Source organism: Rousettus aegyptiacus, unplaced genomic scaffold (assembly GCF_014176215.1).
Source record: "Rousettus aegyptiacus isolate mRouAeg1 unplaced genomic scaffold, mRouAeg1.p scaffold_m13_p_3, whole genome shotgun sequence".
NCBI classification, from domain to species: Eukaryota; Metazoa; Chordata; class Mammalia; order Chiroptera; family Pteropodidae; genus Rousettus; species Rousettus aegyptiacus.
Window position 1 is genome coordinate 9,851,529 of NW_023416306.1, and position 19,945 is coordinate 9,871,473.

A 19,945-nucleotide genomic window follows, 5' to 3' on the forward strand; every position below is an offset into this window, starting at 1 on the left:
CCACTAGTTATCTTGGGGTGAACACTGCAGCCGCAAGCGCTGCCAGCAAACAGGAAGTTGGTTAAATTTTAGATAATTCTGTTCTTTTCTAATGTTTATCAATTTTTTCTTTAAAATCTTTAAGCATTTTAACCACATCTATCTGAAGGTTACCGTTTATCATTCAAGTGCCTAAATTTTGGTGGGAATTGATCCTGCTGGAGTTTGCTGATTCCTGCTCATGATGAACTGTCCTTTGTACATGTTTGTAAACTTTGGATTGTGTGCTATTCTTTATCAGGGTTATCTGTGAGAGTGTGGTGGCTGAAAAATTGACTCTTACTGGAAATTACTGATTGGCTATGCCCATGGGAACATAGGCTGGCTGTCACCCATAGGAACATAACATTCTAACAATAAACTTTCTGCTTCTGTACCCCTGCTTGCACACCCAACCTGTGGGTCAACAGGTAGTGAATAGAAGAAAAGTAGACTTTTGTGTTTAAACAGATTGAAGAATGGGATGTGGGGCTTAAAATCCCTGTACTCCTACATTTCGAGGCTGCTTAATTTGGGGTCTGCGTACCTCTGGCAGACCCAGCTGGCTGAATAAAGAGTGGGTTTTCTAGAACTCCCTGAGTTCTGGTGGTCCGTGTGTCTTTCGGGGGCTGGCGGCTACCACAAGAGTACCACGCAGCCTGGGTGGCAAGTACGTCCCGACGAAGGAGTTTTGCAATGGATTCTATAGGGCACCCCCAGGAGTACTACCAACCCTGGAACTTGCAAGAAGTATAAACTCAAACCCCAAATATATGGGTACAAATTCTCAATGAGACTCTCCTCCAAACCAGTGTTCAAGCTAAGCTATATAAGCTTCCTTATTCTCCTATGACTGTAGGCAGATTTTTTCCAAGTCCATCCCTCCAGTTGGGATATAGCTATCCCCTAAGGGCACTTTATTGGTTCCAATAATTCTATCTATAAAATCCAAGTCCACTGGTTATAAAGAACAGCAAATTCCACCACTGAGGCCCCAAAATCAGCTCATATGTGTTGTTCTGGCTTTGTCTCCTCTTTGCTTGTTTCTTAGGGAGTTTCTTTACTTTCTTTTGAGTATGACTGTGCAATTAAAAGGCTCTTTGTTACATTTCACCCAACTTTCCTAAGTATTTTGTACTGGGACATTTTTAGGTTTTCTAGGTCATCAGAGTTCCAAAAATGGGAATTCTTATCCTCAGTGCCTAAAACAGCACTTGGTAGGTTACTAGCTATCAACGGACTATTCAACAACTCAATTAGGACTTTTGGGGTGGAAAAGTGACATACCTTCTATATGTATTTTCTAAATCCAGTGCAATTTTAAAATCTACTAGTGGCTGAGAAAAGTGTTCCAAAAAGAATGAGCATAACTGAGCAACAAATTTGCAGTAATACTATTATGCTTTCCTCTGATGACAGACGGCATAGACTTAACAATAATTTGATCACTATTACACTTACCAGTTCTTCACACACTAAACCGATATACTGTATAGACATACTGATATGACGAGGAAAGAAGTGGAGGAAACATTTTAAATTTAGGTAACATGTTGCTCAATTTCCCAGTCTACAGAAGTATCTCTGATAAACAAGATAGATGACAGAGCAAGAAAAAAGTTCTCTGAAGGAGTCCTGAGGGTCCTTCTCAGTTACCATAAATGGTTTATCAGGGAGAATAAACCAAACACTACTTAAAAAATTAACATAATGCTCTCATCTCTCTCTTTTAAAAAAAAAAATCCTAAGAATCACCAAGGCTTTTTTCTTTCTTATCATTCTTCCATCACTATCTAAAGCAACCTCTCAGTAGAATACAGCTGGTTACTCTCAGCTTTCCTGAAATGTTTTCTTCATTTCTCTTCCAAGGAACACCAACATCTTAGTTTTCCTTATATCTCACTAGCTATTTCTTCTTGCTCTTCTCTGCTGGTCTTTCTTCATCTCAATCTCTAAATCTTGAAGTACCCCCAAAATCTACTCTTATTCATCTCTTCGGTATCTACACTCACTCTATGGTGATCTCATCTAAATCCCATTGCTTTGAATACCAACTATATACTGTTAATGCCAGCCACAATCTCTCCTAAGCATCAATCTCATACATCCAACTAACTACATGGCATCTAGTAATGGAAATCTAATAGTCACCTCAAATTTAACAAGTCCTAAATTGATTATCCGTCCCCTGCCCCAATCCTTTCGATCTCTTTCCCATCTCAGTAAATGGCACCACCATAAACCTAACAGCTCAGATCCAAATCTAGGAATCCCTGTTTACTTCTCTCTGCCTCAAATCCCACATCTAATTTTGCCTATACTAACAACCGATCAGCTCTACCTTGAAAATATATCCTGAATCAGAGTATGTTCATCCTCTGGTCCAGGCCAACATTCTCTCTCCCTTTCATGACTAAAACAGCCCACTATCTTTTCTTCTTGCTACCAGTCCTGCCCCTAACTGCCAATTCTCCATAGAGCTCCAAGATATAATTCATACAGAAATCACTTATGTAAAGCATACATTCCATGGTTTTGAGTACATTCATAGACATATACAACCATCTCCAAAGTTAATTTTAAAATATTTTCACCTCAAAAAAAACCCAAAAAAACAAAAACAAAAAAAACCCACACCACCTTAGGTTTTAACTCCCTAGTCCCCCAATACTTACAGCCCTGAACAACCATTAATCTCTCTTCTGCCTCTAAAGATGTGACTATTCTAGATACTTCACATTAATAGAGCCACATACAGTTGACCCCTGAATGCGGGGGCTAAGGTCACCAAACAACCCCCTGTGAAGTTGAAAATCCACATATAACTTTGGACTTCCCCCAAACTTAACTACAGTCATCCCTCAGTACCTGCAGGGGGTTGGTTCCAGGATATCCTCGCAGACAGCAAAATCCATGGATGCTCAAGTCCTTTATACATAATCGTATAGAACAGTGCATATAGTCGGCTCTCTCATCTGTGGATTCCCAACCATGGATCAAAAATGATGTTTGAACTATGGTTGGCTGAATCCGCAGATGGGAACCCTGAAGAAACGAAGGGCCAGTTGTGTTATTTATTTTTTAAAGTCCACATAGACGTGCACCCACATAGCTGAAATCCGTGTTGTTCAAGGGTCAACTGTAATTTGTGATTTTTTGTGACCTGCCTGCCACTTAACGTAATTTCTTCAAGTTTCATCTATGTTGCAGCATGTATCAGTACTTCATTCCTTTTTATGACCAAATAATATTCCATGTATACATTTTATTTACCCATTTAGCTGCTGATAAAACCTGTATGTTGTTTAGCTCTATATATCCCTGTACAATTACTTTGTAATTTGCAAATATTTCCTCTCATTCTGTGGATTATCTTTTCACTTTCTTGATAGCAACCTTTGAGGCAGAAAAAATTTTAATGTTGATGCAACCTAATTTTATCTATTTTTCCTTTATTGTTTGAAATTTTGATGTTGAAAAAAATTCATTCCCAATTAAATGGTTTTAGCATCCTTGTCTAAATCAGGTGACCACAGAAACAAACTTTTACTTGTTAACTCTCAAGTGTATTCCAGTGATCAACTATGCCAGAGTCTACAGGATATGTAATTAGTACGCATGACTATAATTAGTATCCTTTCATTTCGGGTTTAAGAACTCCTCTCAGCATTTCCTGTACGGTCTAAAGATGACTGACTCCCTCACTTTTGACTTCTGAATGTCTTTCTCCCTCCTTTATTTCTGAAGGATAACTTTGCCAAAAAAGAAGTATTCTTGGCTGTTATTTTTTTTTCTTTTAGAACTTTGAATACATCATCTCACTTTCTTTTGGCCTGCAAGGTTTCTGCTGAGAAATCTATTGAAAGTCTTATGGGGGTTCCCTTGTAATGGGATTTTTTCTTCTCTTGATTTCAGACAGTTTTATTATAATGTGTCCTGGAGGGGATCGTTTTAGGTTCAAATTTGGGGGGAACCTATAAACTTCATGAACTCAAGACAGTCAAATCTCTCCCCAAATTTGTGAAGTTCTTAATAATAATTACACCTCTAAATGAGCTTTCTGCTCCTTTCTTCTCTTCTCATTCTGGGATTCAAATAATGTAAAGTCCTCATTTCAATGGTATGCCATAGTTCACATAGGTTTTTAAATGTTTTTCTTTGTTCTCAGACTAATTTCAAATAATCTGTCTACTTCACAGAAATTTCTTCTGCTTGATCCAGACTGTTATTGATACTCTCATCTGCATTTGCTTTACCTAAGGTGGTGATGAATGCTCAAGTATGTGGTTTCTCAATTCCAGAATCAGATTGACTTCCCGGGCGTGTTCACTAGCCATCTGAGAAGGCTCACACCATTTCTGACCCGAAGGGCATGCACAGGGAGGCAGTCATAGAGTAGGGGTGTGTTTGGGTGAGGTACATGAACTTAGAGGTACCCATGGCCAGCTGGGAGGGAGCTGTTTAAAGGCGGCATCCTCAGTGGCTCATGGCTGAGCTCCCTGACAGAGTCCCAAAGCGGTTAGTAGGATCTGTGCCCCTTTGATACATTGCATTCCCAGCCCTGGCTATCCTCTCAGCCGGACTGTCCGCCCCCAAGTCATGCATTTCACTACTCAGTATTCCAGACGGGATGAGAAAGAAATGGGCCTTTCAGCGAGTGCCTCACACAGCTGGGGAAGCCAGATGCTCAACCACACACACTCAGAAACCAGCAGCTGAGTCTCTCTTGACACTGAGCTGTGCCACCTTGGGGGAGGAGTGACACAGGTAAAGTGAACATGTTCCTTTAACGTTTTCAATGGGTCCAATCTTGGATGTTATTTGCTGAACAGTGTGCTAGAACCTCTATGCTGGACTCCCCAGACTTCCACAAAAGTACTCTCATCTGTGAATGATTACCTAAATCAATGTTCTTTGAGGGAAGAATGGTAGAAAACACCTGTTACTGCCATTTTGATGACATCACCTCCCATTAACTCTTTCTTTTTTGCCAGTTGAAATCGATTGTTGATCCTCTCTAGTGAATTGTTCATTTAAGTTGTGCTTTTCCACTTCAGAATTTCCATTTGTTTTTTGGTTTTTTGTAATTTCTATCTCCTTAATGATATTCTCTATTTAACTTGATACCATTATCATACTTTAAGCATGAATTATTTTAGCTCATTGAACATAGTAGTAACGGCTACTTTGAGGGGTGTACGTGTTAAAACCAACGTGTCACTCCCACAAGCAGCAGTGTGCCCTTTTCTTAATGACATATGGGTTATATTTTGTTTCTTTGCATGTTTCAAATTTATTTGTTGCAAACTAGATATCTTAGATGATATATATTGTACCAATTCTTGGTATTGGTCTCTCCACTCTTAAACCTGGTATTTTTTTATGCTTCCTTGTTTGTTTGGTGACTGGATGGCTTATTTTAGTAAATTCTATTCCCCGAATTCCCACAGTGTTGAGCCTCTGACATTGCCCCTTGGGCTGATTGCTCGACAGTTTTCAACCCTGCACGCAGATGTAAACTGCTCCATAGACTAGACCAATCAGACTGAAGCGACTTTGCAGGGAAAGTTCCAGATGTTGATGTTTGAGTTTTGTTCTGATCCTAGGCAGTCTCCTCCCAGCAATCCTACGGTGAAACCTAGATGTCCAATCGACCTACCAATCTCCTCTCAATTACCTTTCACCGAAATCCCCACTGTTTTTGAGAGTACCCTTTGCACTCTTAGCAAATAAAGTTAGTTCCTTTGGGAAGAGGTTAGGAGCTGTTTCATGGCCCGCTTCGCACTACAGGCAAAATCTGAGCCTTGGCTACGAAATTGGAAGGACAGACAATGGCATGCTTCTCTCTGACACCCCATCTTCCGAAGCTAAGCATGTGGTGGGTATGGGAGATGGTACGGCAGTCTCAGGTCTTCCTGGTTTTCCTCCACTGGTACAAAACCACTACCTGTCACACCAGAGAAAAGGGAAAAGCAGTCAGGATCCCGGGATGCTCAGCGGCACTTGCCCAAAGTAGAGCCTCCACCCTGTAAGGGCTGGCAGGAAAAAGAAGGCCCCTCATGCTTGGCCTGCAAAGGGCAGCTGGAGGGAGCACAAGAAATGTTGTGGTCCTGCTGTCCCCTGGAAGGCAGGCAGCCCTCTGACTCGGGGCTGGGAGGGCGGGAACCCCGTCTTCTGCCACCCAATCTGGAAGGGAGCTACCAACTTGCTCAGCTGGGATGAGGGAGGGAAAAAAAACAGGTCCTGGTTCAAATACCGCAGATCCTTTACCAAATTTTAGTAATTTCCTTGAATAAATGTTTCCTCATTTGCTGTATTTCCCTTAGAGACTTGAAATTATTGTTTTCTAAATAAAAATTTCCCCCAGTTTTGCTGGGGAGCAGGCCCATAGAGCTCCTCCCCCGTCATCTCTCTCAGCCAGTGAGCTTTTTCAAATGTATACTAGATAACAGCCCCATTTGAAACGCTCCAAAAATCCCCTCCACATTCATAACGAAGTCCAAATTCCTACTAAGCTCTACAAGTTCTATATAATCCAGCCCCTACCTATCATTCAATCTCATCCTTTAGCACTTTTTTATTCACTGTGTTCTAATCTCTCTCCTAGCAAGGGTGAGCCTCCTCGGGGTCTGTGTTACGTTCTGTTCCCTGTGTAAAGCTCTTTGCTCAGGTTTCTCCTTGGCCTTCTTCCTCATGCCATTCAGGTCTATGCTCACATGTCATTTCAAGATAGTACCTCTTTATCTACATATCTCCCTTTGATTTTCTTTACAGCACCTAAATTTCCTGATATCCATTTGGTTATTTGCTTAGAGTCCATTTCCCCCATTAAAATAAAAACTGTGGGAGCATGAAGTACAAATTAGTAGTTACAAAATAGTTGTGAGGATTCAGAGCGTAGCATAGAGTATGCAGTCAACATTATTGTAACATGTGTGTGGAGTGCCAGACGGGTGCTACAGTAATCAGAGGGATCACTCCATGACTATATAATGCTTTTTTAAAATAAAAAAATTTAAAAGCTGCAGGAGGCAAGGGCCTTCGCCTGTCTTATTCACCACTGTTTCCTCAGTATTTAGAACAGTACTTGGCACACAGTTGATACTCAATAAACACTTGTTGAATGAAAAGATGTAAACAGAAATCAAAATACTTTTAGAGCTACTTATTTTAAATGATGTAACAAGATAAACTGTTTTTATTTATATCCATAAAGACCAGAACAATAACAGAGTATAGAAAAAGAATAGTTGCCTGTTTGAGAAAATATAAACAAATGGAAGTGGCCAAAAGTTCCATTTCAATAATCCTAAAACTCATTCTTATAAACGGCACTGCTGCCACTGCCCTTATATTACATACACCAAAAACAAACAAACGAAAAAACCAATCACTTCTCATTCAATGGGACAGTGAAAACAATACTAAAATGAAAATATTTATACTACAGCCACTAGTTTTGACAGTTAGGGGTATTAGAAGTTTAGAAGCAATCAAATCGAAAATTCTTAACCAAATATAAATTTGTCACTAATTGTAAATAAAACTCTTGAGCATTAAAAAAAAAGAAAGGATATTATTTTCATGTTTTCACTCGCACTCCATACACCTTGCAATTAAGGCTGAGTTTTGCAGCAGGCTTAGCAAGCCCAATAAACAGAAGAAGCTTTGGTTATGGTTTTACCTTGAGTCCTGTTTTCTCGTCGTCACTTCCATTATTTGTAGATGGTGTCTCATCTCCTTGCCTGGAAACCAAGACAAAATCTTCACTATTAAGAGTGGATACTGAGTCTGAGGAGACACTGATTTTTCCAACAGAAGCCTTGTCATCCATGACTCAAGAATGAAACTCAACTCATGAATGATTAAATATTTTTAAAATGCCTGAAAAACAAAAACCAAAAGATACTCATATAGAAAGTCTGCCAAATATTCACTTATGCTCTAATTTTTACAAATACATATAGAAAAACTTTTTTAAAAACACTTGCAAAATATTTTCCCAAGACTCTCAACACTTACACTCTAGGTTTTTTATTCCAGATAAGAGAATTTGGTGCTAGTCAGGGCTGAGATAGTTCAGGTTTCAAAGAAATATATAAAACATACTCCCTCGAGAACTGCTTACCTACAGAAACTTATTTGGCATATGTTGCAATTTTATTTTAGGCCTTTAAAAATTATAAAGTACTCAACTTCTGTTTTCTATTCTTTAACGTGTAAAATTATATACGTAAATGATACTGAAAGCACTTAGGACAATAACTAAGGTTCTCCTGACATTATGGATAAATATTAACACGCGTTTTTAAGAAACGCTAACAGCCAAAAGAATTAAGTTCAAGGCAGGGCAATCATAAATTCTAGAGCTGGGAAATACTTTACATAGCAAGAAATACGAAGTTCATTAAAAACTCAATCTTCCCAACTCAAGTTTCTTATTCGATATGAACATTACCAATAAGAGAGTTTCAAACCAAAAATTCCCAGCAAGAAGTATAAAAATGTGTCACTTACGAAGAGCCATTCGATTATTTACTGACTCCTGGAATAAAACTCAAACTCATTTTCCATTTAAAAACCTGGTTCTGCATACTTTTGGCAATGTTCTCATCTGGTTGCCAAAACAGCGACAGAACAAACAATACAATGTCATACCCGGAGAGCTTAAACCAATTAACAAAGCAGCGCTAGCTCTGTGACTCATCTTGTACCTTCAAAGAAGTAAAAGCTCTGAGTCAGTTTAATCTCTCCAATTAAGCAGTCCTGATTTATGCTTTGGATGTTTAATTGAACATATATTTATTGAGCATACACCATATGCCAAGCACTATTTCCCCTCAACGGCTCACATCGAGATATCCACCTGGCAACAGGAATCACAGAATCCCTAAATATTATAGTTGGAAGCAAACTTTAAATCATTAATAATGTTAAACAAATAAGGAAATGGTAACCCCAAGAGAAGGTCATTTAATTTGGTATAACCACAGCTTTAATCCTGAACGCTTCGCTGCCTTCTATTTAAATGAATTCCCTTAATGGCTATCAACTCTACAATTCTACATTTCATAAGACTAAATCAAAATGCACGGTGTGGCATTCAGGAAGCTTCAAATGTACTTCTGAAAACTTTTTTTCATGTAGTTTTACTTCATCCATTCAATGAATACTTACAGCGTCCAGTGTGTAAAGAATAGCATATGGTAAATGTAAGAAATTAGATTCTTGCCCAAAAGGAGTGTACTGTTAGTTGAGAAAGGAGGCAGAGCAAACTACAGGAACAGGTTGGGAGAGGGGCTTAAAAATGGAGTTAAGAAATGTATTAGAGGTGGTCATGTCTTTACTAAGGGTGAATATAGTCGGTCCCCGAGTTATGATGGTTCAGCTTAAAATGTTTCAACTTTCTGATGGTGCAAGTGATACATAAATTACATGAGATACTAAACACTTTATTATAAAATAGACTCTCAGATGACTTTGCCCAACTGCAGACTAATAATGTAAGTGTTTTGAGCACATTTAAGGTAGGCTGGGCTAAGCTATGATGTCAAGTAGGTCTGGTGGATTAAATGCACTTTCAACTTATATTTTAACTTAATGATGGGTCTATCAGGACATAAGCCCATCGTAAGCCAACGAGCATCTGTACTTTAATACTTCCAGATACCTGCACTCGTAGTATCCTCCTAAAATGTTTTCCTTGCTTCTGTAGTCCATCAACTCCAACTCTTCATTCCTGATCTAACCCTCCCTTTTCTAGCGGCCTGCCCACTTTTACCCCAGAGCATAATCAATTACTTGCCTTATTTCTGTTCCCATGGCATTTTATAGCTTTTATACTACTTATTATGTTGTATTACAATTTGCTGGTGTCTCTTAGTTTAAACATCACATATGTATTTCACAAAGGAGGAAACTGAGAAGATGGTGTACCTTGCTCAAAGCAATGGTTGTAATGTAACCATTAGAGGCAAAGCCAAAACTGAACCCAGTTATCGATGATTCCAGAGGCTACGCTCTTTTCATTCAATAATGATGACTTTCCAATGCCACAAATTTGGGCTCTTTTCCAAAACATGCAGTATTGGATAAAGGAGTATTTATCTTTTTTAGAACTTGTACTTCAGGTAAGGTTTTCATGCTTAATCAGTCTTTTTGCCATTTTTTAAAATGCGACTTAACAGTATTCTAGCAGAGAGCCTGAGAAAATCCTCTAAAGCTATAATCTCAGAGAACTTTCTACAACACTCTAGGACTCAAAAATAATACAATTTGGTATTTATACTATGGAAATGAAAAGATCTGGCAAGCTCAAAGTTCGACCTATTTTCTTTGAGGAGGTGATAGGAAAATATACTTTATAAGATACTTTACTGTTTGTTTTGGCACCTGAGAGTAAGTGAATCACTCAGTGGGAATGAGGTTTATCAAAACACTAAGTAGTGCAGGCTGTTATACAATGAGACTCCCCTTCTCTAGCTTCTGAGCAGAAGTGAAGAGGGAGTCCAGGGGCCACAGGAGATCATCTCTTCCCTGGCCCCCACAATAACGAGGCACCCCAGAACTTGGTGTACAAAATTCTAGAGTATCCACTACCCCTGTCCTGAGACCATAGGTCGAATTTTGTTTTGTCTTCAAGCCCTACTTACATCAGTTACCACGAGACACCCCCTACTCTAATTCTTCATCCTTCAGACTATAACTTTAATTTCTCATGGCAATAAAGTATGAACTTCTTCTCCAAACATTCTGAACTACCATCCCTCTTCCTACCTTTCTCCAAACAGCCTACCACCTTTCAACACACTTACCTTTTAATCACTTGCTTCTAAGTATCATGTAAGCTTGAACCTAAGACCCAGGAAGGCAGGGATTTTTGTCTGTTTCATTAACTGCTGCATCCTTACCACTTGGAACAATGCCCAGCACACAGCAGGTGCTCATATATTTGAAAAAATAGGATAAATGGCAAGTAAAGAGGAAAAGAGCAAGAGCCACCCAATAAAAAGGTAAGCCATCTTTTAGAGACTAACAAAAGAAGTCATATTCATATTTATGATGGTAAAACACACAAGTTAGAAAAAACTCAAGTCAGAATACTGGTTCTACTACTTACTAATACTGTGAACTTGGTCACACTGTCCCTCAGTTTCCATAAGTGAAAATGGTATACTATCTACCTCACAGAACCATTACAAAAATTACAATGGAATATACATATATATATAAACATATCTCATTTACCAATACACAGAACATTATAAGCACAAGTACTTAACGCTGTTCAAAAACTAACTTCCAATTTTAAAAGAATTAACAAGTATCCACTGATTTAGGTAATTCAATTTAGAAAACACAATTTTAGGGCAAAAATATATAGCTTTTCTAATTCCGCATCTAATTGTTTATATCTAAATAAACGCAAGAGAATACTTCAAAGGAATACTTTGTATACTTCACCAAGAGAATACTTCAAAGGAATACTTTGTATAATACTTCACTTATTACTGAAACATACACATTCTTTACCTCATTTTATTATCCTAACAATTCTGCAAAGTAGACAAGAGTAAGGGCTTCTAGCCCACTTTGAATAAGATTAATACACACAGAAACACCCTAGTATTTTATTTGGTCAGCACTCGGTCTGTTTCCTTCTTTCACACAAGTGATGAACCCCTATAACATGTCCAGTTCCTGACAGGCTGGTGAGCCAAGTTCAGGGATGTTTTCTTCTATCTCCTTTAGTAAGCCACTTAAAATGACAGGTAATAGTGTTTAATTATGCAGCCTCCTGCATCAAACCCGAAAGTTCAATTTTATTTTTCTTCTATCCTTTCATTACTTTTATCCTTATTGACACACAAAAGATCACTAGAAGGATTTTCCAATTGAAAATCAGTCTCATAATAGCAACTCTTCATAAACTTTTGCCCAAATTCACTGCTCTAAGCCATAAGTGACAATTTCATGCTCAACTGTGCACTTCTACAAAGACCACAGCAAATAATGCACCTCAATCTTATCTAATATTCATTTTCACTCTCAATCTCTCCTAAAACACTAGAGACCTAGATAATTCAGAGTGAAATGAAAAAGAACCGTCTATGCCAAAGGCTCTTCTTACAATTCTTTGAAAGAAGCTGATTCCTGGACAATGCATTTACTTTTTAAAAACTTAACTTTATTTTTTTGGATGGAGTACTACTGGCTATTTGTATTATGTCTAGTTACTAACATCATTCAGAGCAGTAACAGTGAATTTGCAGTGGTATGGATTTGCTAATGTGCAATTAGAGGCAAAAATCACCTCCCAATAAGTCACTTACCTAACTTGATGAAAGAGGTGTGAGTGATACTTGTAACTGAACTTGACATGCTGGAGACAAATAAAATGTGCTAGTCCAGCCACTAGTCCGGGGCTCTGATTCATCCGTTTCCTTGATTTTCTAGAAACTCTTTCTTCTTCAAGGAGTATTAACTACTTCTAACACTTCAACGGGATTCCCCACTCCCACTGAGCAGTCCCTCTCAAAAATCTGGCTCCCCTACCTCGCATCAACCCCCTCTGAACCTTTCCTTCTAAAATTCGACAACGCAATTTTAACACAATTCCAGTTCTCATATTACTACTACCAGCTGAAATCAAAATGCTCATTCTGAAATTCTCATCTTTTGCTTCCATTTTCTTCTACCTTCTCTCAGGTGTCATTTAGATCCCTCTGCTCCTGCCCATTCTTTATATCCCTCCCTTTTTCCATTTTCCCCTGGCTATCTATCTCATTAGCTCTTGTGTTTATAACTTCCGTTTACCTTTGACAGGCTTATGGTGGTAGAGAAAAAAGTAAACAAGTCATTACAGTACAATATAGTGCTTGGTGTAACAGAGGTATGCAACGGGTGTTATGAAAAATACACAGGAGGGCTCTGCTACATGTGTGCCATGGCCATCTCAGAATCAATTCCGCGTGTCCAAAGTGGACAAGCATATTGTTCCTCAAAGGTTTGCTACCCTGGTTAACAACTACTGATCTAAGACAGGTCAAAGAGTCCTGGACTGCTTTTCTCACTCTCCCTTGAAATTCTAATGGATTTTAGTTTCAAACATATACCCCAAAACTATTCCTTCTTCACTATTATTCATGTCACTGACTTGTGAGTACCTATTTCTTTCAACTTAGCTACAACATAAGTCTAGATTCTATTCTTTGGTTATAGAGTCCCCATAATTAATTTCTAAAAATTCAGATCTATCTCACCCCTTCCCCCAAACCTCTCTGATTGCTCCTAAGTGAAAACACACACACACACACACACACACACACACACACACACACACACACAAAATCCAAACTTCTTATAGCATTAGTTCTTCAAAATCTGGAGCCAATCTATCATTTTATTCTTCTCTCTTTCTATAAAGCACTCACTAAATATGTCAAGCATTTTTATGCTTTCAAGCCTTTGCTCATATTGTCTGCTAAGCTAGGAACAAGTCTTCTGCTTCCCCAGTTGGTCCTTCTCCCCTACCAGCAATCTGACACGATCAAATACTCAATCTCCCCAATTCCCTCTGCAATATTCCTTACTTCTCTCTAGGGTTCCCAAGGCTTTTTGTTTGCTTTTGAATTTTATCACAGAATTATAGCATTTATCACATCGTAAAATGCTGTACTCCACTGTATTAGTTGATCATTCATTCCAGAAACAATGCCAAGTATAAACCGCTATGGTCAATGCTAGGAATACAGTGAGCATGCACAGTCCCTTTGAACTACTTGTGGAGAGGGATCTTCGATCGGTGGAATAAAATTCTTCCAGTCAGTGTTTAACTGTCAGGGTCTAAGTAACACGAGAAGTGACGCATAGGTTGCATTGCATGCATGTGACGGGGGATGTGCATATGGAGGACGACTAGAATGAAGACTCAGAAAGAACCACCTTTGAGTGTGCCTTCCTGACTCTTCATCAAGTTCCCAACTGTCACAGCCAAAGTCAGTTAAATAAGTCACAAAACATACCTTGCATTCCCTTTGGACCAAAATACTCTTATCATTTCCCTCCCAGTTCCCATCATTTTTGTTGCTTAACCAGTGAGCAAATGAGTAAAGCTTCAGGGAATCTTAAGAGGGATACTTAAATCACCCTGCTAAATCTAAAGAGACAATAATACTTATTAGTTCCTGAGTTGTTCTGATTTCATCCCCCAAAACGCTTTACATGCACTAATACTAATCTTTACACTAACCTCGCCAGATAGGTATTACTTCATGACACGAACTAAGGCTAGACTGGTTCACTAACTTGCTTAAGATCACAGAGAAAACTGTGGAACTCGATCAAAATGCAGGTATCTAGGTGCCTCTGATCTTTTCTGAAATGCATCTCTCCTCCTTAGTATTCCTATCTCCATTCTCTTCCCATTCCCTCCCATCCATCCTCAATGCTGCTCCCAATAGTATCCTTCCAAAACACAGACTTGATAAGATTACTCTCTGTTCATAAAAAGAACAAAACAGGACGAAGCAAAAGAATTAAATTTCAACGATGCCGTAGCAGGCCAATTCCTGTGGGTTTGTGGCCCTTTAAAATTAACCGAGTAGGGTACAAAGAAGAGTATTTTTAAAAATCACACTATATTAATCTTTCTTCTTTTTTTCCTGGCTCTGAAGTTTCTTTTCCTGCGCTGGTTGTCACATGAATTCCTCACAGCCTACCCTGGGAAGGGTGGGACAAATCTAACAAAACTCAATGGAAAATCAGCCCTTCTTTATAAAAATAAATTCCTTTCCACCACCACTAATTGCTAAACAATAGATGTGTCTTTGTTGAAGTCTGACTCTGAATTTGGGGGCTGTTTCTTTGAATTATTTTAGTGAACTAAGAGAACCATATTAATTTAAACCTTCTGAATAATTTCAGCTTAGCTTTAAAAAGCAAAAACAAAAGAAAACAAAACTTACTCATCTTGGGCCTACAGCACTTAAAGGCAAGAAAAACCCAGCTAATCTAAAAGGCACTGTTAGGCAAATTTTAACCTACTTCTGTAAACTAGAAGTGACTCCCTTAGCTCAAATCCAGGTGAACTAAAAAAAAAAAAAAAACAATACCTTAATTATAGAAACATAGGAATTTGTATGACAAAATATTTTTGATTTTTAGAAAGATTTTAAAAGTTTTCATCTTTTCAAATTGTGGTTAAATATCCATAACATAAACTAATGTAGCCATTTTTAAATGTACAGTTTGTGGCAATAAGTACATTTACACCGTTGTGCAACCGACCATCCCCACCGTCCATCTCTATAACTTTTTCATCTTCTCCACCTGAAACTCTGTACCCATTAAAGAATAACTCCCATTCCCCAAGGTAACAAACATTCTACTTTGTCTCTGAATTTGACTTCTCCAGGTATCTCATATAAATAGTGAAATCATACCAATAGTTCTCTTTTTGTGGCTGGCTTATTTCACTTAGCATAACATCTTCAAAGTTCTTCTATGTTGTAGCGTGTGTCGGAATTTCCTTCCTTTTTAAGACTGAATAACATTCCATTGTATGTATATACCACATTTTGTTTATCCATTCATTGGTCAAGAAAAATTTTTAAAGATTGCAACTTAATAGGATCTTTAGGATAAAATTCGCAAAAAAAATCAATAGAGTACCTAAAGAAGACAGGCAATATTTTCAGTTATTTCTTGCTTTTTCATGAGAAATCAAGCTTCATTAACAGTCTGGTGTAATATAAAAACAATCAACTGGGAGTTGAACTTCTCGGTCTTTTTTGATACGACTTGGACAATGTTGTAGCTTGTTTTCTCATATGTAAAATGAGGGGACTGAACCCTTTCTATTCTTTTATGAATGAGAGTGTTCAGGAAAGGGGTTTGGGGGGAAGTGGTTGAAGCCAGGTGCTTTCCAGTCCTAAACCATGATAGAAGCATAACTCGTTCCATTTTTACAAATGAAGAAACTGAGTCTGAGAGCTTAGTTTCAGTCATACACTCAGTAAGGGCATACTTGGGATATCTAAATGATTCCAAAGTTCACACTCTCTCCTCCATATCTTAATACCACTAATTAAAAGTACAAGGTGTAGAAAAAGGGATGAAATGTACATAAAACTCATTTAAATGGTGTGTTAAGTGCAATACTGTTGACACCTGAAAAAATTAACCACATAAGTGGTTTGTTTCCCCATGTTCCTGTGGATATTTCAGGAAACAGCATATTAATTTTTTCCAGAACTCTAGGCATGCTTCACTTCAACACAGTATCTCTGAAACTAAATATTTAAATTATTTGGATGCCATTTCCACAATAGAAACCTATCTGTGGGAACACAGAGAAAGTTAGCTTAATATTAATGTACTACTCATTCACAAGGACAGATTTATATTTCTGACCTCACTAGTATTAATTATTTTTTAAAAGTAACCTTTGTCTTTATTTTCTTCTGGAACCGATTTCTAAAGCATAATATAATTTACATTAGTGTTCATAAATATGAAAATATGACCATATTTGAGCAATGCAGGATCGTCTAAAAACTTTTTCTTTTCTGGAAATTAGTCATATGTTCGTTCCTTCTCATCCATAGTGAAGAAAATGAATCTATTCCATTTAGATTATCAACCTGTCTACACATAGATCTGAAACATTCATATTATTCATTTCTCCTTAAACGATGTGAATTTCATGCCAAGCAAACAAATCATTGGATAGATTAATAAGCCTAAAATAAATGCAGTAAATATGGTTTCGCCTTTCTATAACCTCTGTTTGATTTTCAGGGGAATGTGTATAGGCACACCACAAAATGTTTAGCAGAAGACACACGTTTTCTGCCCCTTCTAATAGAAGAAGGCCTTGGTCCATAGTTACACAAGGATGGTGGGACTATTGATAAGTGTAGGCAACAAATAAACATTTTCTGAGAACCTTTATTCACAGCACTGGAATAGGCACTGTGTAAGATTTTTAAAAATTCACAAATATTTAATTAAGTTCCACTGATGTTTTTACCTATCTGAAAAAATCTTTTCTCACAACCAAAAGCAAAAATATAAAAAATAAGATTTCCTGTTAGGAAAGGATTTTAGCTAGACATCAGATTTTTCTTCAATTCACAGAGAACTGAACAGGTAAGTAAATAAAGACATAACCATTTCTCTTCTGCAGCTATATCAGAGGTCTATTCATAGAAAATCGTGTGTCACAGCAAAAGGGATTTACATGACATGTTCCTAGTCTTACATTGCCAGAATCCGTTTATCAGCATACTTCAAGGGCATATGGGAGTTTATTACCTCTACAGTAAAAATATTAAAATGATTAACTCATAGCTCTTCCCTACAGTAGTATTATACAAATGCCTAACATTTAATCCAATTTAGCCTTGAAGGCTATCTCTCAATACCCTTGATAATATTTAAAATATGTTCTCAAAGAAAGATTCTAAATATCGATTCCTTTTCCTAATACAAAGGCCATCCTCAGAAAAAGGAAAACAAGATTATAACCATAGATTGATGATTATAATTACCAAAACATATAAATAATGGAAAATAGGAAAAAGAAATTTTAAAAATAGTCAAATTGTTGTTAAGCTTTAAGAAATAATAACACAGCAACTAACTTGCTAATGTACCTTAATAAACGCCAGTTTTTAGTATGGAGAAAAATTTATTGCTGCAAAGATTAGTAGATCCCAAGGAGTAGTGATTTATAATATAAAAGCTTTTGCAACCATAACCATGCATTAACTCTTAGAGAGGTATGAACCTCCAAATTTGGCAGCATAACCATACAATTAAAAAGAGATGCCTCACATGTTTTATACCCAACATAATATAAACTATTTAATGTCATGCATGAACTTAAAAACAAGTTTTATTTTTTTACTATTTTTGATCCATAGAAAAAGGGATGTTGTAGAGAAAAGTTAGGCCTCATAGAACTCTACTGGGACAGAAAGAACAATTTTCGAAAAATTCTCACTGATGATTACCTCAGAGTACTATGGCTGCTCTGGAAAGAGTAAAACTTCCAGGCTATATTCTATAAAGTGTTCATGACTTGCAAACTGCCATATTTGGTCATACAGTCTTTGCACACGAACAGAAACAAGGCTGTTAAAAGTCAACAAGAGTGGTTACAATACAAGTTTAAATGTCTATCTAGTATTGTTTCGACTTACAAGTTTTCTAAAGGATGATGATCTCAGGATCATCAGAAAACGGGAGTGGAAGGGACAGAACAAGGTAACCAGATTATTGCAAAAAGAAAAAAAAAAAAGAGAGAGAGAGAGAGAAACATTTGTTAAATTGATATAATGTTTTTTCATGTGTACCAGTGGACATCCGGTCCCTAGCCTTGGATTTTCTTTTTTCAGGATCTAACTAAGGAAAACCAAAAAACGAGACAGTTACAGACAACACACTCAAATGTCATGCCGAATTCTGCTTTATGTATGTTGGTTAAACTGGCACTTCTTTAATATCATTCTCCAAGAAATATTATTTGAGAGTGTTATATTCATTTATTCCACATAGCTGAGAAAGCTAACGATATCCAATTATATTGAAAACTACAAAGATAACACTACAAGCAGCCCATGTCAAAACAATGCCATGGCAGTGTCTAGAGACAACCAACATTAGCACCAATTTAAACAAATTATTTTCTGAAACCTGTACTCAAAGGCCACTTGTAAGACAATTACTATGAAATGATGAGACCTTCAAAGTAGGCTTCATTTTAGCTGAAAACACGCTCAATAAAAGACAATGACTTCTTTAAAAGAATCTGGGCTGTAAAGTTAAACTGAAAATATACTCAATAGAACACAATGACTTCTTTAAAGAATTCAGGCTGTAAAGCTGAGATATATTTGTGGAAAAATCATGTCCCCTTGTGTAGATAATGTGCACAATACACTTATTTCAATATGTGGTATAAAAGATAGGAAACAGGTGTCTTCACCTTTACGATCCCACTAAATGACCATTCAATCCAGATTAAACACCTGTAAACTGCTAACAGAACACTATGCCAAAAATTCCAAAATGCATGTAGTTGTTAGGTTATCTATCCAGACAAATATATACCTTAAAACCAGTGAGTTAACTGTAAACTGAGTTATAAAACTAAAACAAAAAAGTGCACCAAACATAGTAACAGTTCAATTTTAATTATGAATTTGAGTTAATAATTTGTATTTAAGCTACAGGCGAACTTTAAATGTTACCAATAAATACAAGTTATATTCAAATTTTATTAATGTAAACTGAGGTCTAAAAAGAAATATAGAGAACTCCTCCCTATTCATTTACAGTTTTAGTAAACCTTACTTAGAAGCCTTCAATATATAAACACACTTGAATTATTCACGCCGATTGGTTATTTTTTTTTAAGAAGTTGAATGTGCTCTTTCTTGGCACCTAAGCTTTTTTCAACTGCTTTTTAAACATCAGTTTAACGTGACACTGTTAAATTCAACCTCCATTGTTTTTTACTTCCTAAATAAACAAAGCAGCTGGAAACACATGCACGCACACGCTCAGGACTTACTACTCCAGTTACACATATGTGAAAACATGTGTTTATTGGAGTGAAAATATTAAATGAACTGTGAAACCATGTCCCTGACAGGTACATTTTTTTTTCCCCCCATTGATAAAAATGACAAAAGCTAAAAGACCTCACATTCAACTTGGGACAGGATTTTAAACTAACGGAGAACTAGGATGCTGGGCACCAGTAGCACGATCACTTAACACGGTCTCCTAGGACATTTGCTTCTAAGATGAATTAAAGGAATTCCCGAGGAACCCTAGCTAGCATCGAAGCGCCTGTAAAAGCAGGTGCAGATGGCAGCAGGCTTAATGTTCCGGACCAAAGTACCACCAGGCAATGGAC

At 37.3% G+C, this 19,945-nt stretch overlaps 1 protein-coding gene across 6 annotated transcripts in view; it reads right to left on the reverse strand.

Annotated features, from left to right (window-relative positions):
- Window positions 1–19,945, reverse strand: part of RABGAP1 (RAB GTPase activating protein 1) — a 133,966-nt gene that overhangs the window by 105,518 nt on the left and 8,503 nt on the right. For 5 of the 6 annotated variants that reach the window (XM_016137437.2, XM_016137438.2, XM_036217813.1 and 2 more), the window contains one exon: window positions 7,703–7,902. In XM_016137437.2, coding sequence (XP_015992923.2) covers window positions 7,703–7,852 — 150 coding nt within the window. In that variant the 5' untranslated portion in view covers window positions 7,853–7,902. Of the gene's footprint in view, window positions 1–7,702; window positions 7,903–19,945 lie in introns of those variants that run through there. The other variant, XM_016137441.2, reaches the window with a different exon arrangement.